The 20,305-nt window shown below is 40.1% G+C and overlaps 1 protein-coding gene across 2 annotated transcripts in view; it reads left to right on the plus strand.

The window, feature by feature from the left end:
• HMGA2 (high mobility group AT-hook 2) overlaps positions 1–20,305 on the plus strand; it is a 118,673-nt gene that overhangs the window by 13,936 nt on the left and 84,432 nt on the right. The window contains exon 4 of one of the 2 annotated variants that reach the window (XM_061467866.1): positions 11,382–12,355. The exons of the other annotated variant lie outside the window; for it this stretch is intronic. Within the exon in view, the coding sequence (XP_061323850.1) occupies positions 11,382–11,432 (51 nt within the window). The 3' untranslated portion in view covers positions 11,433–12,355. Of the gene's footprint in view, positions 1–11,381; positions 12,356–20,305 lie in introns of those variants that run through there. 2 annotated transcript variants of the gene reach the window in all.

A 20,305-nucleotide genomic window follows, 5' to 3' on the forward strand; every position in this document is an offset into this window, starting at 1 on the left:
CATAAGCAAAGCTTATGGTTGAAATCAAGGGAGGGTTTTGCCTAAAAGCACATGGCACAGTATCAGCCTTTCTGTTTTGACATCTAACACGTACTCAGAAAGTGTCCCTTTTTATCACCTGAACTTCAGTCAAGTCCTTAGTGATTGTCTTCTTCTTTATTCCAATTTATATATCAAGCCTGAATGATGATGGTTCTGTATCAGTGAAAGTAAGGATTTTTTTCTTGGAGAGGGCAGAATTCTATATGGAAGGTATTTTCCCGAGTTTGTAACCCTTTCTTACGAGTCTAGAGATTCTGTGTCATATGTTGTTCATCAAATTGAAAAGTATTATTTCTGCTGTTTCCTTCAATATGCACATGCAGAGACATACGACCTAACAGAGCACTGCAGAATTCTGGTAGCTGGTCTTTCTGCCGGTTCAAATTAAGTATTTAATGTTTGTGACTTGCAACATATTTATTTATGTATTATTTTTTAGAAGAGAAGTAAATCTTCTTGATTACTATAAAACTGGGGAGGGGGAGGGAGAGACCAAGCGAAAAAGGCAAGTAGCTCAGTTTCTCACAAGTGTGTGAGACATCTGATGAGTTTTCAGTGTCATAATGTGCGCTTTGCAAAGTCATCAAGGAGAAGAGCCTTGTCAGTAGAAGAGACGTAAAAGCTGACAAACTCTGCTGAAAATAAAATATCCAGCTACACAGCTAAGCTTTCTAAATGTGTAGAGCTAATTAAATAAAAATCCTGGAGATAACAAGGTCAAGGTGGTGGGAAACTAACGTATTTGGAGTCAGAAACACAGTGCCTGCTGCTGTAACTCATCTTCACCATAGGTTGCTGCCCCTGTGTAAAGCACATTAGTGGCTACAAGTCCTATTAACAGAGAGGGAGGTAAACCTCTTCATGACCTTGGTACTCCTTGATTTTAGGGAATATAATGCAGCAACATGTTCTAAGCTCTTTGGATGCATCTGCATTAGTGTGTTAGGTCAAATCAAGAGTGTGCTTTGGAAATGCATCTCTTAATTGTCCCTCATGTATTACATGCATTGTGGAGCAGTCCCAGAGCTCATGGGCTGGTTTCCTTTCAACTGAAACAAAATTGGAAGTTGTGCTGCAGAAGTGCCATCCAGTAGGCGTTCAACCCATAGGACTAGGCTAGAGTGGAATTAAAACCTCTTGAAAGGTATGTGATCTGGACCTGAAGTCCTCAGCACCAGCCTTTTTTTCCCTGCTGGTCCATATTGCCTGTGTATTGTGGACATAGCCTTTGATGCTTGGAAAAGGCAGATGAAGCACACTGGGTTTTATTAGCAGAATTATTTTATGTAGCATAGGCATAACATCGGATCCATAGCCATAGAGATTTGCATTCTCGGAATGGAGTGAAAAGTTGCGCTGACTTCATCAGTGCCAGGTTTTTGCCACTTAAGGCCTCCTGTTGCTGCTGTTTGTGGAATCAGGAGCAGTTTTGCTGATGGCTTTATACAACCCTTTGTAAAGAGCTCACAGTCAATGCTTTCGTGTTTCTTTTGTTTTAATTTGTGTATGGCTAGAAGTTGATTGAAAGGAGGAGACTGAAGGGTTATGAGTAAAGCAAGAGACTGAATAATCAATTATTCTGCTGTTTGTTCCAAAGAGCTGCATTGAAAACCCCTGGAAATTTCATAGACTTCTAGTGCTCTCAGTCATTAGCTTAATGGGGAAACGTGAAACTCAGTTCTGAAGTTGATACTTAAAAGGGTATTTTTCCATTTCCACTGTTTTTGTTATATTTTTAGATAGTTTTTGGTTGTTGTTTTTTTGTTTTTGTTTCTGTTTTGCATTGTCTGATTTCAGCTCCACATTTTTTAACCTGAACCACAGATTCACTGCATGGCAAAGCAGAATTGCTCAAAAAAACCAAGCAAAAGTCCAGAGCTGCAGCTCTGGAAGCCACATGATTATAACAGCAGAGGAGAATCAGTGACTTTCCAAGTGCAGGGTACGTGTGAAGCATCCATTTGCACATCTCGTCACTGATGCCCAAGAAGCAACTGTGACTGGTTCAGAAAACTTCTCTCTTTCAAGAGTTTTGTTTTCTGCTAGATAGTCTAGGTAGCACATTTCAGGTTGGTAGGAGATAAAAGATAATCAGAAAGAAACTTAATTTCCTTAAGCAGGAGCTTTATCTGATCCAGTCATGATGACATAGATGCTACAGTACTTTTGAAGCTCAGGTTTTCCCCTTTATAATGAGGGCAGAATTTCACTTTATACTTGAAAATCAGTTTAAGCAGTGCCAAAACACATTGAAAAAAGTCATTACAAAAATGCTTTTTCTGGTAACTTTTTCTTCAGCTTATTTCCCACTGCAGTTTTGACATAGCTGAAATATCAAACCTTAAACATGGAATTTGTGCAGTGTTTCTATGCTAGCAGTTCCAGAAGGCCTGTGTGAGGCCAGGAGCTCCTAATGCTCATTCACTTGCAAGACTTTGAAAGCCAGGTTCTGAATTTTGAAGAAATGCGTATCAAGAGAGCCTTGTTGCCTCAGAAGACCCTTCAATGTTTTGAGGCTATTCCTTGCCCACAATGAAATTTTGCAAACTTTTATCTAAGTAGAAGTTTCTGTCTGTTAGTGCCATGCTCTGTCGTGTGAAGCCATTTAACTTGGTGCTTATTTCTCATTCAGCACAGTCATTTTTGTCTCATATGAAGTCATAGTCTAGGAGATGCTTAAAGTCATGCAGGCTTCTTTGCTATGTGGTAGAGAGAGAAAGGTGTTCTGAGATCATAGTCCATCCTCCTCTATAAAAGTCTTAGTTATAGGTGGGGTGAATTCTCATCTGGAGAGAGCAGCCTTTTAACACTGGGAAAGACAATCTAGATGATAAAATAGGACACAAATCTGAGTTTTCAATGGTAAAAGCTATGTGTGGCAGATCTGGCTTGTTGATAGTGCTTACCAGTGTATCCCCAAGCTAGGCTAGAGATTCCGCTGTCACGAGAACCTGTACTTGTTTGAAGGAATTACTTCATAGTCTATTTGGAGCAAACCGTGATTGAGGTAAAACTTAAGTCACATGTATTGGATGATGATGAACGAAAAAGGAAGTTGCTATTTATGTAATTATAGAATATAGAATACATAGAATATAGAAGTTTTATCTATAGAATATAGATAAAAAATCAGTTTCTTGTATTTGGAAGAATAATCTAATTTCAGTGACTTTGTCATTACAACTTTTGACTGCAATATCTGTGATGTTAGTGCTTTGTACTGCAATTGTTTTGCTGTTTTACACATGTTGCTGTTACTTTAATCTTCCAAACTACCTTACCTTCTTTGTGAAGGTCATAGATGTTAATGCATGGCAATATAAAATAACTTCCTTCATGAACATGTTTTACATCTGTGTGGGCAAGATCATCACCTGGGAGGGGGTCATTGTTTCAGTTTTCTGTAGAGCTCGAAGGGGCTTTTATAATTATGAAAAACAGGTGACCTCTTTCCTTCAAAATTACTAAACAAGTAGATGAAGGACATGAAGTGGAAGCCTTAAAAGCTTTATACCAATACATTCACTTTCCAGTTCAGATGATCTGTAAAAGAAATCATCTCTCAAAACCTGAACATTTTGACAAAAGCAGTGATTGTTGAACTTTTCTCCTATGACGAACAGATATTTTAATGCTCTTTTTTGTCAGTCTTTGCCTATTTTTTTTTATTCAGCATTCTTTGAAAAAAAATATCTTGCATGCCCATACAGGATGCATAAAAAATTACTAAATACATGTTCTCTCTCACCGGTGTTCAGAGATGTATGTGTCTTTGTTTCTTTATAAGCTTATCTAAGCAAATAGTGTCCTTCCTTGGACTCTTGGAGTCCTCTTCCTTGTTGGTATAAGCAGATGTTGCACCATTATTTAAGTGCAGATCTTGTAGACCACAAAAGAAAATTTAGCCATGATATTTCTGTTCTAAAATACATTCATATTACCAAAAGAATATTTCTCTCATTCTCAAATTCATTTCCACTTCCGTTAAGGGATCTTAAAACATACCCAGTTTTGCTAAAAAATATTTTGCCTTCAGCTGCCATTTCAGAATCCTTAAAGGAAAATCTTTTACTCTGTTTGAGGCCCAAAGAGGAAATGCTAACAGGCAAGAAATGCAGAAAGTAAAAATGCAGCATCTGTAGTGAAAGGTAAACTGGAATTCTGAGCTGTTGCCTTTTCATGATCTCAGGTAACGGGTGTTCAAGGACTTTGAAAATTAGTTTCCCATTCAGCTGTGTATTTTCATTTTACAAGCCTCATTGCCCTTTTAACATACGAGGAAACTGAGCGCTGAGGCTGGTCATGGCAGCATCAGGAGACATTTTTGCACCTGTGGTGTTTGTGTTTTTGGTTTTGTTGCTAGCACAGTTATCAGTGCATCCAGCTACCTGACGGAGAAAATATATCAGCTAGTGAAAAGCACAGGCACTCATTCTTGCTCTTACAATTCCATTTTAATCACTGAAAATGTTATGAATGCCGAAAGAGAAGCTGGGCCTCGCCTCCATTGAAAATGTACTCCACAAGGTTAATTGTCTTGCCCAAGGAAATCTGTAGAAGAGCCAGGAATAGAACTTGGATTTCCTGGCAGCCTGCCTGTGCCTTCAGTCAAGGCCATCCTCCAGTAAAGCTTGCTTGTGAACAGGTTGGATAAGGAGGGAAACCTGCTTTTCGGTTCTGTATCTTAAACCAATAGATGGGTTTTACCTGTTTCTGTAAACTCAGATGTGAGTAATCTCAGTGTGTTTAGCTTATGTCTAGCTGGTGGGCAATGAGGGGTAGGAGTATGGTACCAAAATGTCTGTGATTTTCCCTGGGGGTATTTAAAAGACGTGTACATGTGGCATTTAGGTACTTAGTTTAGTGGTGAGCTTTGCAGTGCGAGGTTAATGGTTGGACTTGATCTTAAGGGGTCTTTTCCAACATAAATGATTCTATAATTCTGTATACAGGATAGAATGGACAGGTTTCAGACCAGAAGGGTTTTGAACCAAACCCAAATACAAGGCTGAAAGGTATTTGATGTATATTGACGGTATTTTCTCATCTTTGACCTTAATTACATGTAGAAGTTCAGTACTGATTCAGTAAATGACAAATGTGATCATGAAACCGAAGTGCCTAGTTCTTGGAGTGTTTTGAGTGGAGTTACTCTGCTTTCCAGGACTAGCTGATCTGAGCCATAGCTGCAGGACAGGGCCGTTCCAGGTCACCTCATTCAAAGATGGTATTTCCATTCCCTGTCCTCTTGAAAGGTAATGGTGCAGACGGAATGAAAACTTGCATGTTAAAGTGTGATCCAGGCCAGAAGATTCAGAGTCAAGACTTCTAGGTTTTCTTATAATTTCTGACTAATTGTGCAGCTTATTTAATGTAATTTATTTTCATTCTATTCTGTTTTATACTGCAATCCCCAGTAATGCAGTAGCCTTACAAAAAAATACACATTTTTTTCTCCATCAGCAATAGGAAAGGGCCATTTTATAAGTCAGTCCCTGTGTGGGTGAATTTACTCCTTTCAATTAAGAGTTATGATAATAATTAAAGTAATAATTAAAGTAATCCTTCTGGCTTTGTTCTGCATTCTTTATAGACCCAAGCAGGCAATGTGGATGCTGAAGGAATGCAGGGTTGATCCTCTCCTGGAAGGGCTGGGAGGAGGCTGGTATTGTGATAATTAATATGTGGAGAGTGCTTTCAGGTGTTTGAATGAAAGTCATTGCTTGCCTTAAGCGTGAGTATTGTTATTTCCTCTTCCTTAATCCTGGGTCTAAGCCTTACCTCAGACTGCAGTTCACTATTGCATTTTAGGTATGAGGCTAGATTTTCAACAAGAAAGTGGGCTTTTTTCAGTAAACAGCTGCAACATATCCTCACCAGGAGGTGGCTTCTAATTCTGTAGCACACAACTCCAAGCAAGGGAAAAAAAAAGGGGTTTGTATCAACAGTAATGTGCTTTAGATGTGATTTACTTAGCATGGGGCATTCTTACTTTGCTGTCTTGAACTTCTTTTGTGCTAGCTACCGATGTAAAACACAAAGCGAGCGTAGTTTACAATGGCATTTACAGGTGCACGTGTTTGTCCATCCCAAGACTGATCTGAAGTATTCATCAGGCTGCAAATGAAAACCAAAATAAAAATAGAGAGACTTCACAGGCTGTACTCTTTTGGTAGTCAGACTGAGGTACGGTTTAGTGGTTTAAAGTTGCAGTAGTGACACTGCTGCTAAAGAGGAAGCGGTCTTTTCAGGTCCAGGAGAGCTCAGATACTTCAGGGGGACCCTGGAACAGGAAACACTAAGGCCTGGGAAGATGACAGAGTGAATGAGAAAGCTGTATGTTGAGGAGATGTAGTCGTGGTGTAGAGGCTGATACTGCTCATAGCACACTGGTTGTTTTGCAGTCTTGCGTTACTCCCTGTTCAGACTGATTCTGGTTGCACAGAAAACGAGTATCAGCCTCGCTGTTACTGGAGGCTGTTGACGGGATATGATTTTCTTCTTTGCAAGGCTGGGAGGCTTCATCTCTGTTGGTTTGATGTTGTAGTGATTGCTTTCTAGGAAGGAAATCTTTTGCTGTACTAGAGCGGCCTCTCCTAAGGTGACAGCAGGAGAAGTGTGTGGGTTTGTTTCCTGAACACAGGCATCTCTGGGTTTCATCCCTTTTCTTTCATGGCTTGGCAGTGTGGGAAGTCTATTCCACCCAAGCTACCTGCTGCCTCACTGGGATTTTAGTAGCTTGTCCCAGAAGCCTTTTCTGTGCATGGCATTTCAGCTTCAAGAGAAGGGCGGGAGACTGCTTCTCATCCAGGAAAGCATAGGAGCTGGTGATTAGGACACACGTACAGGAGGTGTGGGTTCAAATCTTCATCATGTTTGCTAACAGGCAGACCCCCCCTGTGAGTACTGTTGCTCCAAGACACTGATGTATCAGTTGAAGGAGAGCACTATGAATGGAGCTGTTCTGTCCCTGACCTTATGTAGCTCTGAAGGTTTCTCCATAGGGTGGACCTGGATTTGGGGGGGCTTTCAGCTGAAATGCAGTGAAGTGTTTGTTGGGAGGTAGGACTTGCTGCCTTAGATTTGCAATTTTGAGCATGTTCAGCTAATTAAACTTCAGTCTGCAGAGGGCTTTAAGGTTAACTAGAAAATACTGGGCATCTGAGGACCTTACAAAGATAGGCACTCACAGAGAACAGATGGATTAAATCCCACCCTAAAGAAACCTCCACACACGTAAGACGTTATCTGTGTGCTTTATAGCGTGGCTGCAAGAATTTTGCAGGCAACAGCTTGCTGTAATCTATTTGCATGTGATTTTAATTCTTTCTCTTGCCAGTTCAAATGGTATTATTGCCTGTTATTGCAAGTGCTGTAATGTTTCAGAGGTTTTTTTGCAGTTTGGTTATATATCTGCATGTGCGCTGTTCCCATAGCAGTTTTAGGGGGGTAGTAATATATAATGTATGTCTATATTCTGCTTTTCATTTTACATTTTTAAAATGAACTTTCTGCTTTCAGTTTGTTTTATTCTAGTCTGTCAGTCCTGAGAACTGTGGGACTGCAGAATTGCAGGGTTAGGCTTTGGCACTATTTGTGATGATTTAAATAATAGTATTGATAAATTACATTTGAAGTAACGTATTACTTGTGTATATGTATCCGTGTCAATGAGAAAGGAGTCTGGTCTGCAGAGGTTGGTTTGTTTTGAGTAAAAGTAGTTTACCAGTAGTGGAAATCTCTGTTTTGGAGCCTTTTAAGATTATCAGTGAATTGGGCAAGATTGAGGGTTTTTACATCCTGTCTGTTCTAAGTAACTGCTGGGAGCTTAAAAAACAGTCAGACTGTTAGTTCCTGCATATAGCAGAAAGCATTACCCAATATATTCTCCTAATCCATTTTGACTGTTATATCAATTACCCCAATAGACAGCAATTGGGGCCTTTTACAAAATGTAATACAAACACATATGTGAGCTTCACTGTTATGATCTTACCAAAGTTGCATTGTGTTAACATGTTCTTGGGGTTTCCTTAGTATTCACACAGAACCCGTTCACCCTCTGGCTGCTCCTCCTGCATTGTTTCCTGTTAATGATGCTAAACGCCTTGAGAAATCTACCTGGGGACTCTCCTTCCATAGACAACTATCTGGGTCTTGAGAAAACAACTGACAAAACACATTGACAAAGTACATACTGTACTTGGATCACAGTATTACAAATGTAGAGGAGACAAGGCTGTCTCTGCCATGGCATGCACTCTTGCATTCATTAGCATTCATGAGCTATTTGGAGGAGGAAAAGGTGTAGGCAATTTTTAAGGAGCTTCTTTAGCAAACTTCCCATTCAAATCAGGGATGACAATTCAATCATGCAAAATTGTTTTGTCAAGTTTTATGTGTAAGTCTGATTGAGATATGTAGATAGACAAGCGGTCTGTTGGTGACACATGATGCCTCTGATCAAGTAGATGGAATATGCAGCCATGAGATACATGATAAAATGTTAGGCTTGTTGAAGTCAATGGCCAAACTCCTAATGAAATCAGTTGTCTGGATTTCAGCCCTTCTCCATCTGCCACTAACGTGATGTATAACTGCCTGCTGGTTCATTATAAAGCTTTATAAATTGTGCAAATAGTCATTTGCACAAAACTCAGGTAATTTGAGGAAGAATATCTATACATGTTGAAGTTAGGCACCAGATGAACACAAAGTTTACAGTGACTCACATAGCAAGAATAGTGTTTGAATCAATATGTAAATACAATAAACTTGTTATTAATGTCAGTAAGTTTTGAGCAGTCACTGCAAGTCCAGAGAAGGGCCATGAGGATGGTCAGGGGACTGGAGCACCTCCTGTATGAAGACAGGCTAAGAAAGTTGGGGCTGTTCAGCCTGGAGAAGAGAAGGCTGCGTGGAGACCTCATAGCAGCCTTCCAGTATCTGAAGGGGGGCTACAGGGATGCTGGGGAGGGACTCTTCATTAGGGACTGTAGTGATAGGATGAGGGATAACGGGTTAAAACTTAAACAGGGGAAGTTTAGATTGGATATAAGGAGGAAATTCTTTCCTGTTAGGGTGGTGAGGCACTGGAATGGGTTGCCCAGGGAGGTTGTGAATGCTCCATCCCTGGCAGCGCTCAAGACTAGGCTGGAAGAGGCCTTTGGCTAGATGGTTTAGTGTGAGGTGTCCCTGCCCATGGCAGGAGGGTTGGAACCTGATGATCTTAAGGTCCTTTCCAACCCTAACTATTCTATGATTCTATGAATGAGCAGGTAGGCTAGACTTGTACATAGATGCAGACGGGGGGGGGTGTTGATGATTTTTTTTTTATTGTAAAGCAACTGTATGTCATATAAACAGTATTGCTTCTGAAAAGTAGAAGGCTTTTCTTGTTTAGTCATTTCAGTGGTCTGTTTGAAAACAGCAATATGGACATCTCTGTACTTCACCCTTCAGCAAATTTTTCGAAGCTGTACAAAGATGTGGTTTTGAAAATGCTGAATGATTTTGCTTTTTTTTCCTCAGGTGTAACTTTCATTAAGGATACACCTAGCTGTGTTCGTAGGTAGATACGTGCAGAGGGTACGTTACTCACTGAAGACAATTCTTTTTAAGTCTGTTAAGTCAGTGGCTCCATTGAAGTGAATTCAATAGCAAGACTGTAACTGATTTGGTTGGAGTTAATACTAATACTTGTAAAAGGTGATGCATAAACTGGAAAGTTTCTCTCAGTTATACTAACAAAAAGCCACTGGTTATGGTTTTGAGTGAGGGAAAGAATTTGCCCTTTAATCTGCATCATATCTAAAGGGAGAAGGTTTTGTGCATCGTATTTTCTGTTTAAACTAGATCAAAATTCCTTAGGTAAGGGCAATATCTGTTGCACAGAGAGCAACAAAATTGGAGTTCACACATGCACACAAAAATGTTTTAAAATTATATACTTAATAACAGTTTTGCTCCAAGCAGAAGCTATTTCATCTCTTTTATTCTCATTTCAGGAAGCAGAAGGTCTCAGAGCCTCTGCAGGCAAACCAGATGCCATTTGTTTCCAAAAAAGAGGTTATTAATCCTACCCTTCCAAATCACTAGGAAAGCTATTTAAGGGGGAAGTTAGAGCCATCATAATATTTTTGCATAATTATAAATGATTGTGGTTTGCTTTGCATGATTACGGTTTCAAATAGGTAATTAAATAATGTCCCAGAGCAAGCTTTATACATTGCAAAGCCCCAAAAGCCATTATCTTGAGTGTGTAATAACTGGGAGGCAGAACTCGATATATTTAGCATCCTCATTTTTTCTTGACTTGTTAGTTTTCATGAAAGGCCTTATAATCAGAAGCCATGGGAGGGATTCTGTCCTTCCTTTGCCCTTTTGCAATGTGGGCATTCCAGACACTGCACAAGAATAGAGACAGAGGTGAACCATACCTGCCTCCATTCTCTGTTTGTCTTCTCCAGGTCAAAGTTTGAATACGTAGCTTGCCTGCTCTGCTCCTTCAGGGCTACATAAATGTCACGGATAGAAGCTTTGAAAAAGTTCTTAGTTTAAATTGAGTATGATAAGACATCTGAAAAATGGAAAAGGGCATTTATTTAATTAAAAAATGTCTGGATTTATTTGGAAGCTATCCAACAAAATAAACATCTGGTACAAAACTAAACATGAGAAATTTCAGGTAGCCTTTGAGAAGGTCTTAAAGACAGGCAAAAAGAATGGACAAAGAGCCCAAGTGTCTGTAAAACTTAGAGCAACAGGGAATTGTCACTCCTCGGTTCTTGGGTTGAATCTGACCTCCAGCTCAGTTGTGTCCCATGCACCGATATTAAGAGTTTTCAGTCTAGGGTGGAAGAGTGCTTAAGCTACCCATCTCTTATTTCACATGGCAGCGTGGCGTCAGCCACAGCCCCTCTGCCTTTTGCAGTCTAGGAAACTGAAAGGAAAAATATTTTTTCCTCTTTCAGAAACACAAGTGTTGTGGAAAGCTCTTGTTTACAGCAGTTCTGCTCTGTATCTCAAGGATCAGGGTAGTTTTCTTACGTATCTGTACTAGCTGTGGAAAGGTTGCAGCCTGTCTTTCCTTGTTCCAGTTCTCCTTGTCACACTCCTTTTTTGGATCCTATTGCTCAATGAAACACATGGGGATCTTCTAGTAACTCGTTAATTATGGTTATCTTGCTCTGTTGGGGATGGGATAGCCAGGTCCCAGAGCCAAAGCCATGTCAGCTTAAAGACAAAGACAGGATTACGAGAACTTTGAAGACAGCTCAAAATCATTTCATTCCCTTCATACCCTGTCTTAAGCTGTACGTTTGACTTTGCACTTCCAGAGAGTGCAGCGAAGAATTGGACCCACAACATATGATTTAAACTGCTGCTGACATCAAGCTTGGCCCATGCAGCGCTAGCGCCAAGGCTGAGTTTGGGTGGCAGCACATCAGCACCATGAATGACTTATGAAGGAAACAGAATTTTTAAGGGGCATTTTCATACTTGGCTCAGGTGAAAAGTAGAGAATATTATTAACGCGGATGGAAATGTCCATGCCCCGTGAAGTGCAGTGTTATCTTTGCTAATCTCAGATATATTTGTATTTGAGTGTGGATTTTCTCCTTTGCACAGAGGTTCTAGTTGGTCTGTCAATGAAGTCATAACCCCACTATTGACATCATAGTCTGTTATCATGGAAACTACTACGATCTCACAAATAAAGTTTTATAGCAGTCTGTGAATGATGGGAAAATGAGCTGTATGAGAGGAAGTTGCTGTTTAAACTCAAATCAATGGTAATTATCACAACTAGAGAAAGTATTAAGACATAGTTCTGTAGGGCCAAACTGATTCTTGGTGTAGTACTGCTGAAGGCACTTTGAGTTACCCCAAGGGAGAAACTTACCCCCTGTGTCTGGAATGACTTGATGGCAAACATGTGAAGAGGAAGTGAATTTATGCTCCAGTTTAATATATTGGAAAGTTTTCCCTCATCTGAAAGTCTTTCTTTATCTCTGAATTTCCTGGCTTTTGTGGATTTATATTAGATCCTTAGTGTTATTTCAATGTATTTTTTCTGGTGTTACATGTCTTTTGGGTTGTTTTTACTGGGGTTATAATATATATGTATTTAATGAAAGTAAAAGCAATCTTCCGTTGAGGAGGTCACAAAACTTTCATGAACACTATGTAGCTACCAAGTGCGAGACATCTCTTCATTTCAGATCTATGGTTGTTGCTTGTGTAGCTAAAGCACTCGTTTTAATGAAAAGATGCAAGTCACTCTTGAAGAACATTTTAGCATGTTTTCCAAAGTCAAATGTTATTGGCAGATTTAATTCTTTACAAAAGAATTACCTCTCCAACTCTATATGCAGAGTGCTTGTAACCTCTTAAAATTCATGATCCGCAGTATAAATAGGACATCAATACATTATGCTTGTCGAAACCTTGAAAAACAATTATTTTTAAGACATGTCTAAAGATGCAATAAACAATTATGTGCTGTACTTATGTGCAAGTTGCAATAAACAATTATGTGCTGTACTTATGTGCAAGTTGCTCACCCCTATTCTTTACCAGAATCCCTATTCTAAGCCCTCTGGGAGGCACAGATTATGTACAGATTCAGACCATGGGAGTGGAGGCTTTTGAGGATGCAAGTGAATGGAATGTCACTTGTGCACTAGCCATACTGCTAACAGAAACAGAACTCAGTTCTCTCTCATTCGTACAGGTCTGCTGAGTCCATGGCATTTCCCAGTTTATGTGATGGTGACAAGGGGCAATGGCCACATGTTTCGGCAAAGGAAATTTCCATGGAGCAAAGGAAAAAAAAAATCCACAGTAGGAGGAGATGAGCACAGGACACGCTCTGCAAAAAGGCTGAGGAATCTCCCTCCTTGGAGATTTCCAGACATCCGTCAGAGAAAGTCCAGACCTACTTGGTCAAACTTTTGATTTTGAAGTCCAACTTCCAGCTCTTAGGCACTTTCCAGAACAAATTATCAGTATTTCTATGCACTACCTGTATGCTGGGTTCCTCCCCATCAAGCACAGGCCTGTCATAAGTCTGTCAGCTTTGCTTTGTTTCACCTGGGAGGGGAAGGAGAAGAGGGATTTGAGAATGGCCAGAGCATGCTAGGGCAGCTCTTTTTGCCAAGCAGCTGGGTAGAGAAATCTGTGGTAGAGCTGACCGGCTTTCCTCAAGCTCTTCCTGATTTGCAGTAGTGAAACGACAGGTATTTTGGTCTTTACTGCTTAGTGGATTTCTTTTGTGGAAGATCAAACCTGGAATGAATAGTAGAGTTACCCCAGCTTTACTGCCCATCGTGCTCAACAGTAAATGAAGGGCAGAGAGGACAGAGAGAGCCCTGGTTCTGAACTCTGGGCCAGAACCAGATGGCATCCCACAGTGCGTGTGCTCTTTGCTTCCAAGAGGAAGAGCTATTCCATAGTTATTAAGTGGATTTTTACCCCTTGTACTGATAATCTGCTGCTCATTATCTTAAATCATGAAACAAAGGTGAAAGGCAATTTCATCTGTGTTTCTGTCGTGTCACTGCGGAGAGCCAGAGGGCAAACAACTAGCAGACACTTTGTCTGCCACCCCGACCCCACAGCTGGACAGCCTTGTCCCTCTCCTGTGACTTGCTGCACCCCTGTAACTTGCTGCCGAAGTGAGAGTGTTCACAATTTGAGCATCAGGGGTCTCTCGTGGTGAAGATGAGTGAGCAGTGGTTGCTCTGATGGGTGGCACAGCAGGTAGGAGCTATGAGGGGTTGGTTTTAGTTTGATCTGAAGTCCATCAAGAAGCTTATTTTACCACTATGCTCAATGCATTATTTTCTAGGGGAGAAATATCCACAGATCAGGTGGTGTGGGGTTTTGTTTTTGTTAAGTCAAGCATAAGGTTCACAGTAATTTGAATGTAAGATCCTAGGGTTTAGAAGTATTTTATCAAGATGCAATAAATAGATTTATAGCCAGTAGACTTTTCTAGACATTTCTCCTGGACCAAAAGTCATAGAATCATAGGGCAGTTTGGGTTGGAAGGAACCTTCAAAGATCATCTAGTCCAACCCTCTGCAATCAGCAGGGACATCTTCAACTACATCAGGTTGCTCAGAACCGCATCCAGCCTGGCCTTGAATGTCTCCAGGGATGGTGCATCCACCACCTCTTTGGGCAACCTCTGCCAGGATTTTACTCCCTTCATTGTAAAGAATTTCTTCCTCTCATCCAGCCTGAATCTTCCCTCTTTTAGTTTCTAACCATTACCTCTCATCCTATTGCAATGAGCCCATCTTATAGGCCCCTTTTTAGTACTGAACGGCCTTAATAAATCGTAAGGGAAATTCTTCTATCCCTTGTCTTTGACAGCTCTGTGTGAATGCAAGTCATAGATTAGGTTTACGGGAAAGTTTTGTTTTTTTTTCGTTTCCTATTTATTTATTTATTTATTTATTTTTGTGAATAGTTGCCGGAAAACAGTCTCTTATTTGTAAGAGTTCATCTGCTCAACCTACTTATTTCCTACCTGAAGTTTTCACCAAGCCTTTTGTTTTTGTGACATCCAAATGATTTCCACAGCAACTAATTGTGAGGTTGCAAACAAAGGATTATGACTTCAGGTGCAGAATGAACAGGTTTTGGGGCAAATGACACTCTTAATAAGGAATTAGAGGGGAGAGAGGAAACCCTGAACACTTGATGTGTAGTACCGACAGAGGTGATTTAAGCCCAACAGTGGTTAGTATTTCCTGAGAGGTTATAGCATTGCTCAAAGGCAATAAGAATACACGAATCTGCAAGAATTATTTGTTTTCACCTCTCTGTTAGAAATGCTAAAGTTGCTATTTAAAGTTGCTGTGTTTGTCAGAAAGAAGTCTTGACTTGTGTGTTGTTTCAAAGCAACGCAAAGCCGCAAGGTATAACTTTCTATTGAAGACACTCCTGGCTCCTCAGGGACGTTGTTGCAAGTATGATCCATGTGTAGTCAACAGCTGTGGTGAGCTGCTTGCAAGAGCTTCCTCAGATTGTCAGCAGCAAACCTTTCTGATGAACTTCGCTGCAGTTTGTGTTGGAGTGATGTGGTGAAGGGATTCTGCAGGAATAACCTCACCTTTGATGCCAGAGTTCCCCAAATTTTGATGATGTTTCTTCCTTCCAGCTTCACTTTTGAGTTATGACTCTTTCACTTCTGCTGTTTAGCGGGGCTCATAAAACACACTTGAAGGAGTCATGACAGCCCTCAAAGCTTAGGAATGTCTGCTTTATGTCCTCACCAAGTGGGTAGGTTTTTAATTCCTCCCCAGTACATTGGAGTCGTTACTTTAAACAAGACTGGAGATGCAGGACTGAGTCCATAACAGCCAGGTAGTTTCTGTAGCCATCTTTTGTGTTCATATCCCTGTAGTCCTTGTTCTTCTTTCTTGGCCAATCTGTTGGGAAGGATTACAAATCTCAGCTGCTCTGGTAGCTTGTTTCTTAACGCTTCTTTCTGGCTGCTGATTTCCAGAGATGGAAATCAGTCCTTGACTGTGCTTTGGCCTCGGTTCGAGGCTCTGTGCAGAGTTCATGGCCCCAGTTCACATCAGATGGGTAACTGCCACACTCCAATCACTTCATCTCCCTGTAGCAGCTATTTTTTACCCCTATACTTTTCATGGGCATCTTTACCAGAAAGCTGCTGAAAAGGGACAGCAGGTTAGTGGAGACTTCATTAAATGGGTAGCATATCCTGTGTGGAGCTTTCCTCTTTCCGTATTTTGTTTTCAGCTTCTTCCCATATCAGACCTAAGGGCAGGATTCATAGTTATGGACATGTCAATTAATAGAGTTGATGAGTTACAGCAGGTCTTGCCTCATTAAATTGTGTTTGTGTTCTTCAGGCATCTTTGTCTTACTCTCATTTCCCTCATCTGATAATGACAGGAGGGGTTTCTGTGTGATCCAGTCATTCTAACCCTAAATGCTTCCCAAATTTCCTTTCCCTTTTAGTTTCCCACGGGCGCTATTTCTTAGTTTCTCAGAAATATTTCCCCTAGGATTTGCCTCATTTTTTTTCCTGGCATTTCAAAGTTTGGACAGGGACTCTCCACTTCCTGGAGTTTTAATAATTACATCCTCTGTGCCCAGCCATGGCTTGTTAATGAAGTCATACACGCTGTGTTTCATATAGGAATTTTCTGTTTGCTGCTCCTGAGACAGCAGAAAGACTTCTCACAACTGGTACTGGAGTAAGAACAATAAATGCATAGGGCTTTTCCTGGGCAGTGGGACTGGCTGGGAGGAGTTGCTGACTCTTTTATTTATCCATCCTGAGGAAATGGCCTGTGTGAGTCTACTCTTCACTTTGATGAGCTGAAAGAAGAGATAGAGCAGTCCTTCTGGGCAGTGGGACAAAAAACGGGCAGACCATTTTAATCAGATTTCTCATGTAACCATTACAAAGGTTGTCAAGATGGTACCTTTTCCCTTTGGAGTGTTAGGCATTTTTAGTAACTTTGGGCCCCGTGTAATTTCTTAAGGTGCTTGAAAATTAAGGTTGTGTAAAGGTAAATGTACTAGGCAGAAGTAGTTTTTTGGGTTGTTGCTATTTTCTTTCCAGGGATGTGGATTATTTTCAGGCTCTGTGGGCAGTATTCAGCTAACTAGGATAAATTTATCATTGAGGTGATTAACCACATTTCCTCATTGACTAATGAGTCAAGATGAGAGGTGATTAGCCATCCCTTATTGATCAGGTGATCATCAAAGGTGATCAGCTGCCTGGGTGGTTCAGCTATAAAGCCATGCCATTTCTTTCATGGCTATAACGCCGTGAAGAAGTGAGAAGACCAGTTGTAAGGTTCTCATTTGATTCCTCTTGCCCCTGTTTCCTATCACGTTTTCCTGTTTTTTTCACCCTGGGACAGGTCTTCCAGGCTTCTGCAGGTTACTGTAGGCACTTTTTGCCAGTTCTCTTTCACCTAAGTAAACCTGTTGTATAGGAATGGTTCTCTTAGAAATATTCACCTAGTAGGCACTGCTTTCCCTGGGCATTGTAGATAAAAGAGCAAATCCAAAGAGCACACATCCAAAGCACTTGAGAATCCTGCTTGCAGTTGTTGCAGAGTCTTTCACCTTTATATGCACAAAGCCGTATTTTAGCTGTGATGTGGATGGTTATTTTAGTCTCAGTTTCACAGTAACTGTACCTGGAATGATTACACCAACAACAATGTGAAACATCTGAATGTAAACAACAGTGATGAGTGGGGCTTCCCGCAGCTGGGAGCGCTTAACTCACAGGCTCCAAGTAAGTAGCTTCTATTTCACTCTAAGCACCATCCCATTTCTGCTGAAAAACGAAACTGACTTTTCTGCAGCTTGTGAAGCTGGGGTGGAGACAAACAAGTTCACTAAGAGGTTTCAAGGTTAAAGAATTAAGGTTAGTCTTATGTTCTGGGTTGACATTTTTTAGCCTCTCCTTAGCTGCTTCTCTTTCTTAAATGAGTAGTTTATTCCATTAGGCTTGGTGCAGTGCTTCCAGAGGCTAGTGGGAATGCATGTTAGTGTTTGTTCGTTTAAATATTTTTCAGATGTCACATACGTAAAAGCTCTGTGGCCGATGAGTGCGTTATAGTGTATTTATGTAAGTTACAAAAATACTTGAGGGCCTGCAGTCATTCTGTAACATCTGAATAATGCCTTCATTTGTTTGAAGGAGACGTCAGGAGACCGTGAGCGGCTGTGGTGTGGAGCCATGGAAGGATCAGTCAGATCTGATTTGGTCAGAATGAAATGGTGAATGAGAAGGGAGGAAGAGATAGCCTTTGTGTGAATTGGATGCCCTCTGAGAAAGAGCAGATTGTCCAGTATGTGGCTCATGGGATCTTCACAAGTGCGTGTATTTGAATGATTCTTCTTTATACATATACGCACAGACATAATGTATTTTCAAACCAAAATTCCAAGGCAAAACCTTTTATTATGGATAATAGAAAATATTAATATAAAATAGAAATAGAAAATATAAATTTTTACATAAAATTAAATTGTCTAGATCCACTGTGGCAGCTCCTGTTTTTGCCTGGCTGTGTGGGGAACATACTCAAGTCTGGAGGATGAGTTATCCATGGGTCAAGTTCAAGTTGCAGGTTGTGAGGAGGACATCACTAGTTTGTACCCAGTGATAGCAAAGTTACTTAATTTCATATTTCTTTGCAAGAAAAAGGAGTCTATCTTGCTCCTGAAGTCATATACAACCCCACAACATTGATCTACAATTACTTCTATGTCCTTAGTCACAAAGCTGTTCTAGCTCTTAAATAGAAAATGATGTGATACAAATCTTTACATTATGGAACAACATATATGGAATAAATAATATGCAGTGCTCTATTCAGAATATATAAAATGTATGGTATGTGCTAAGAGCAATGTTTAATGATTTGGCAAGCAATCTCACTCTCTGTGCATGCAGCTTGGGCTGCATTTAATGCGGTGTGTCCTACATGTGGCATTCAGCTCGCTGTGACTTTACCATTAAGTTCGCTGGTTTTCTTGAAGTGTTTAGGAAAAGGAAGTTTTACAGCAACTGATCTCTTTCAGGAAAATAATGGTGATGTAGCACTTTACAAAATAAATATGAGAGGTAAACGTTTGGCGGGGTTAGTGTGAAGAGTTAAGGTTAGGTAGATAATCAGTGTTGCGTTCTACTTGTTTGCATGCTTACAGTGCTGATTTCTGCCTCGGTTTTTATTTCAACAGTTGCAAGTTGATACGCTGCTTTAAAAGGCATCCACTTATCTTGGTGAGCGAATGAGCAATGATACACTTTCAAGAATACTTGTTAAAGAGTCATTTCCTAGTACCACAAACCGAGGAAGTAATTTTAAATGAGTAACTAGTCCATTTAATAAGTCAGCTAATGTACTCTTTAAAGGAATGGAAATAATTTAATATCAAACTAAAATATTTGATAAAGAACCTATTGTACTGTCATCTCTCAAGTATTTAAAATATCTGGAAGTGTTTTCTGTGACTTTAGTGTGGGTTAATCAGATTTTTACAGAGACATTAAACTGTTAGGCTGGTTGATCCTTTACAGCATAGTCCTTACAGGAGGTTATGCAGATAGATGGTAATTCTGACCTTTAGTAACATTGCCTTCTGTGGTGGTCAGTGGAGATTTGTGAATAGGCATGAGGTGCTGATGTAAAATTGTCAGTATGCTATTACTACCAAAATGGCTCTTCAGTGCTAGGAGGCAGTTAGCAGAGCTAAGCAATGAAAGCTGTTCAGCTAAACTTTGATTTTAATATGCTTGTCTCTTAGGCTGGGTTGCAAAACGTTTTTCGTGTTTAGATTGAACATGACAAACTGTTTTACACCAAAACCATTTCCCTTCACCCGAACTTCGAAGCATTTCTCTCATCTATTTGTGAGTGGCATTTGTAGGTCAGACAGGAGAAGTATTGCTGAGTTATTGTCTTAGCCTGTTGTGATTTAAATCACCTCTTTCACATAGCAGCAACAGAATTTTATGGCTTAAAAAAAAGTCCTTTTATGTATTAAAAATCAATATAGCAACAGCCATAGATGCAATAGTGGTAATGAGTTGTAAAATCAATGCGGAAAACCCCCAGTGGATATGTAACTGCTTTTCAGTACTTTTTTCCCAGTGATTTTTACTACTTTCTTTCCCAGGAAGGAATTTTACACATGTTAAATGAGTAAGGCTGAAAATTCACTTTCATAGAAGAGGCATTGTATTAGGAATTGTTTCTTTAGCAATTTTTCTAAAAGTGGTAGCAAGTAATAGAAAAATATGTTCTTTCTAAAGTATCCTGTATAATGCAGTAGCAAAGATACAATGATTTATTAAGTACGCTAGGGTTTTTTTTCCCTTTTTTGCTACTGGTATTTTTTTTACACTAATGAAATTCATGATTCAAAGATTTTGGTAATTAAAGGGTTTTTTTCCATCAGGGGTTTGAGGGTCAACATGCAGAAAGGTATCTGACATGCCTGTAGCTGCATGCTATGAAAAAGCTATTAGCAGAGGTTCAGCACTTTTGGCACATTTAATATGAACAAGGACCCAATACAAACTAAAAGATAAAGTAGATGTAATAGGAAAAACTGAACAAAGGAAAATTTAAATTGACTATCACAAATATTTCCCCCCAAACACAAAATTTATTAGGCCATGGAGCAGACTCCCAGGACTTCTACTGGAAACTGAGTTCTTTGAGTCAGTTAGAGGAGAGCTACT

Source organism: Pezoporus flaviventris, unplaced genomic scaffold (assembly GCF_033815535.1).
Source record: "Pezoporus flaviventris isolate CSIRO_AGI_PZ_B2104156 unplaced genomic scaffold, CSIRO_AGI_Pfla_v1 ptg000045l, whole genome shotgun sequence".
Lineage (NCBI taxonomy): Eukaryota > Metazoa > Chordata > Aves > Psittaciformes > Psittacidae > Pezoporus > Pezoporus flaviventris.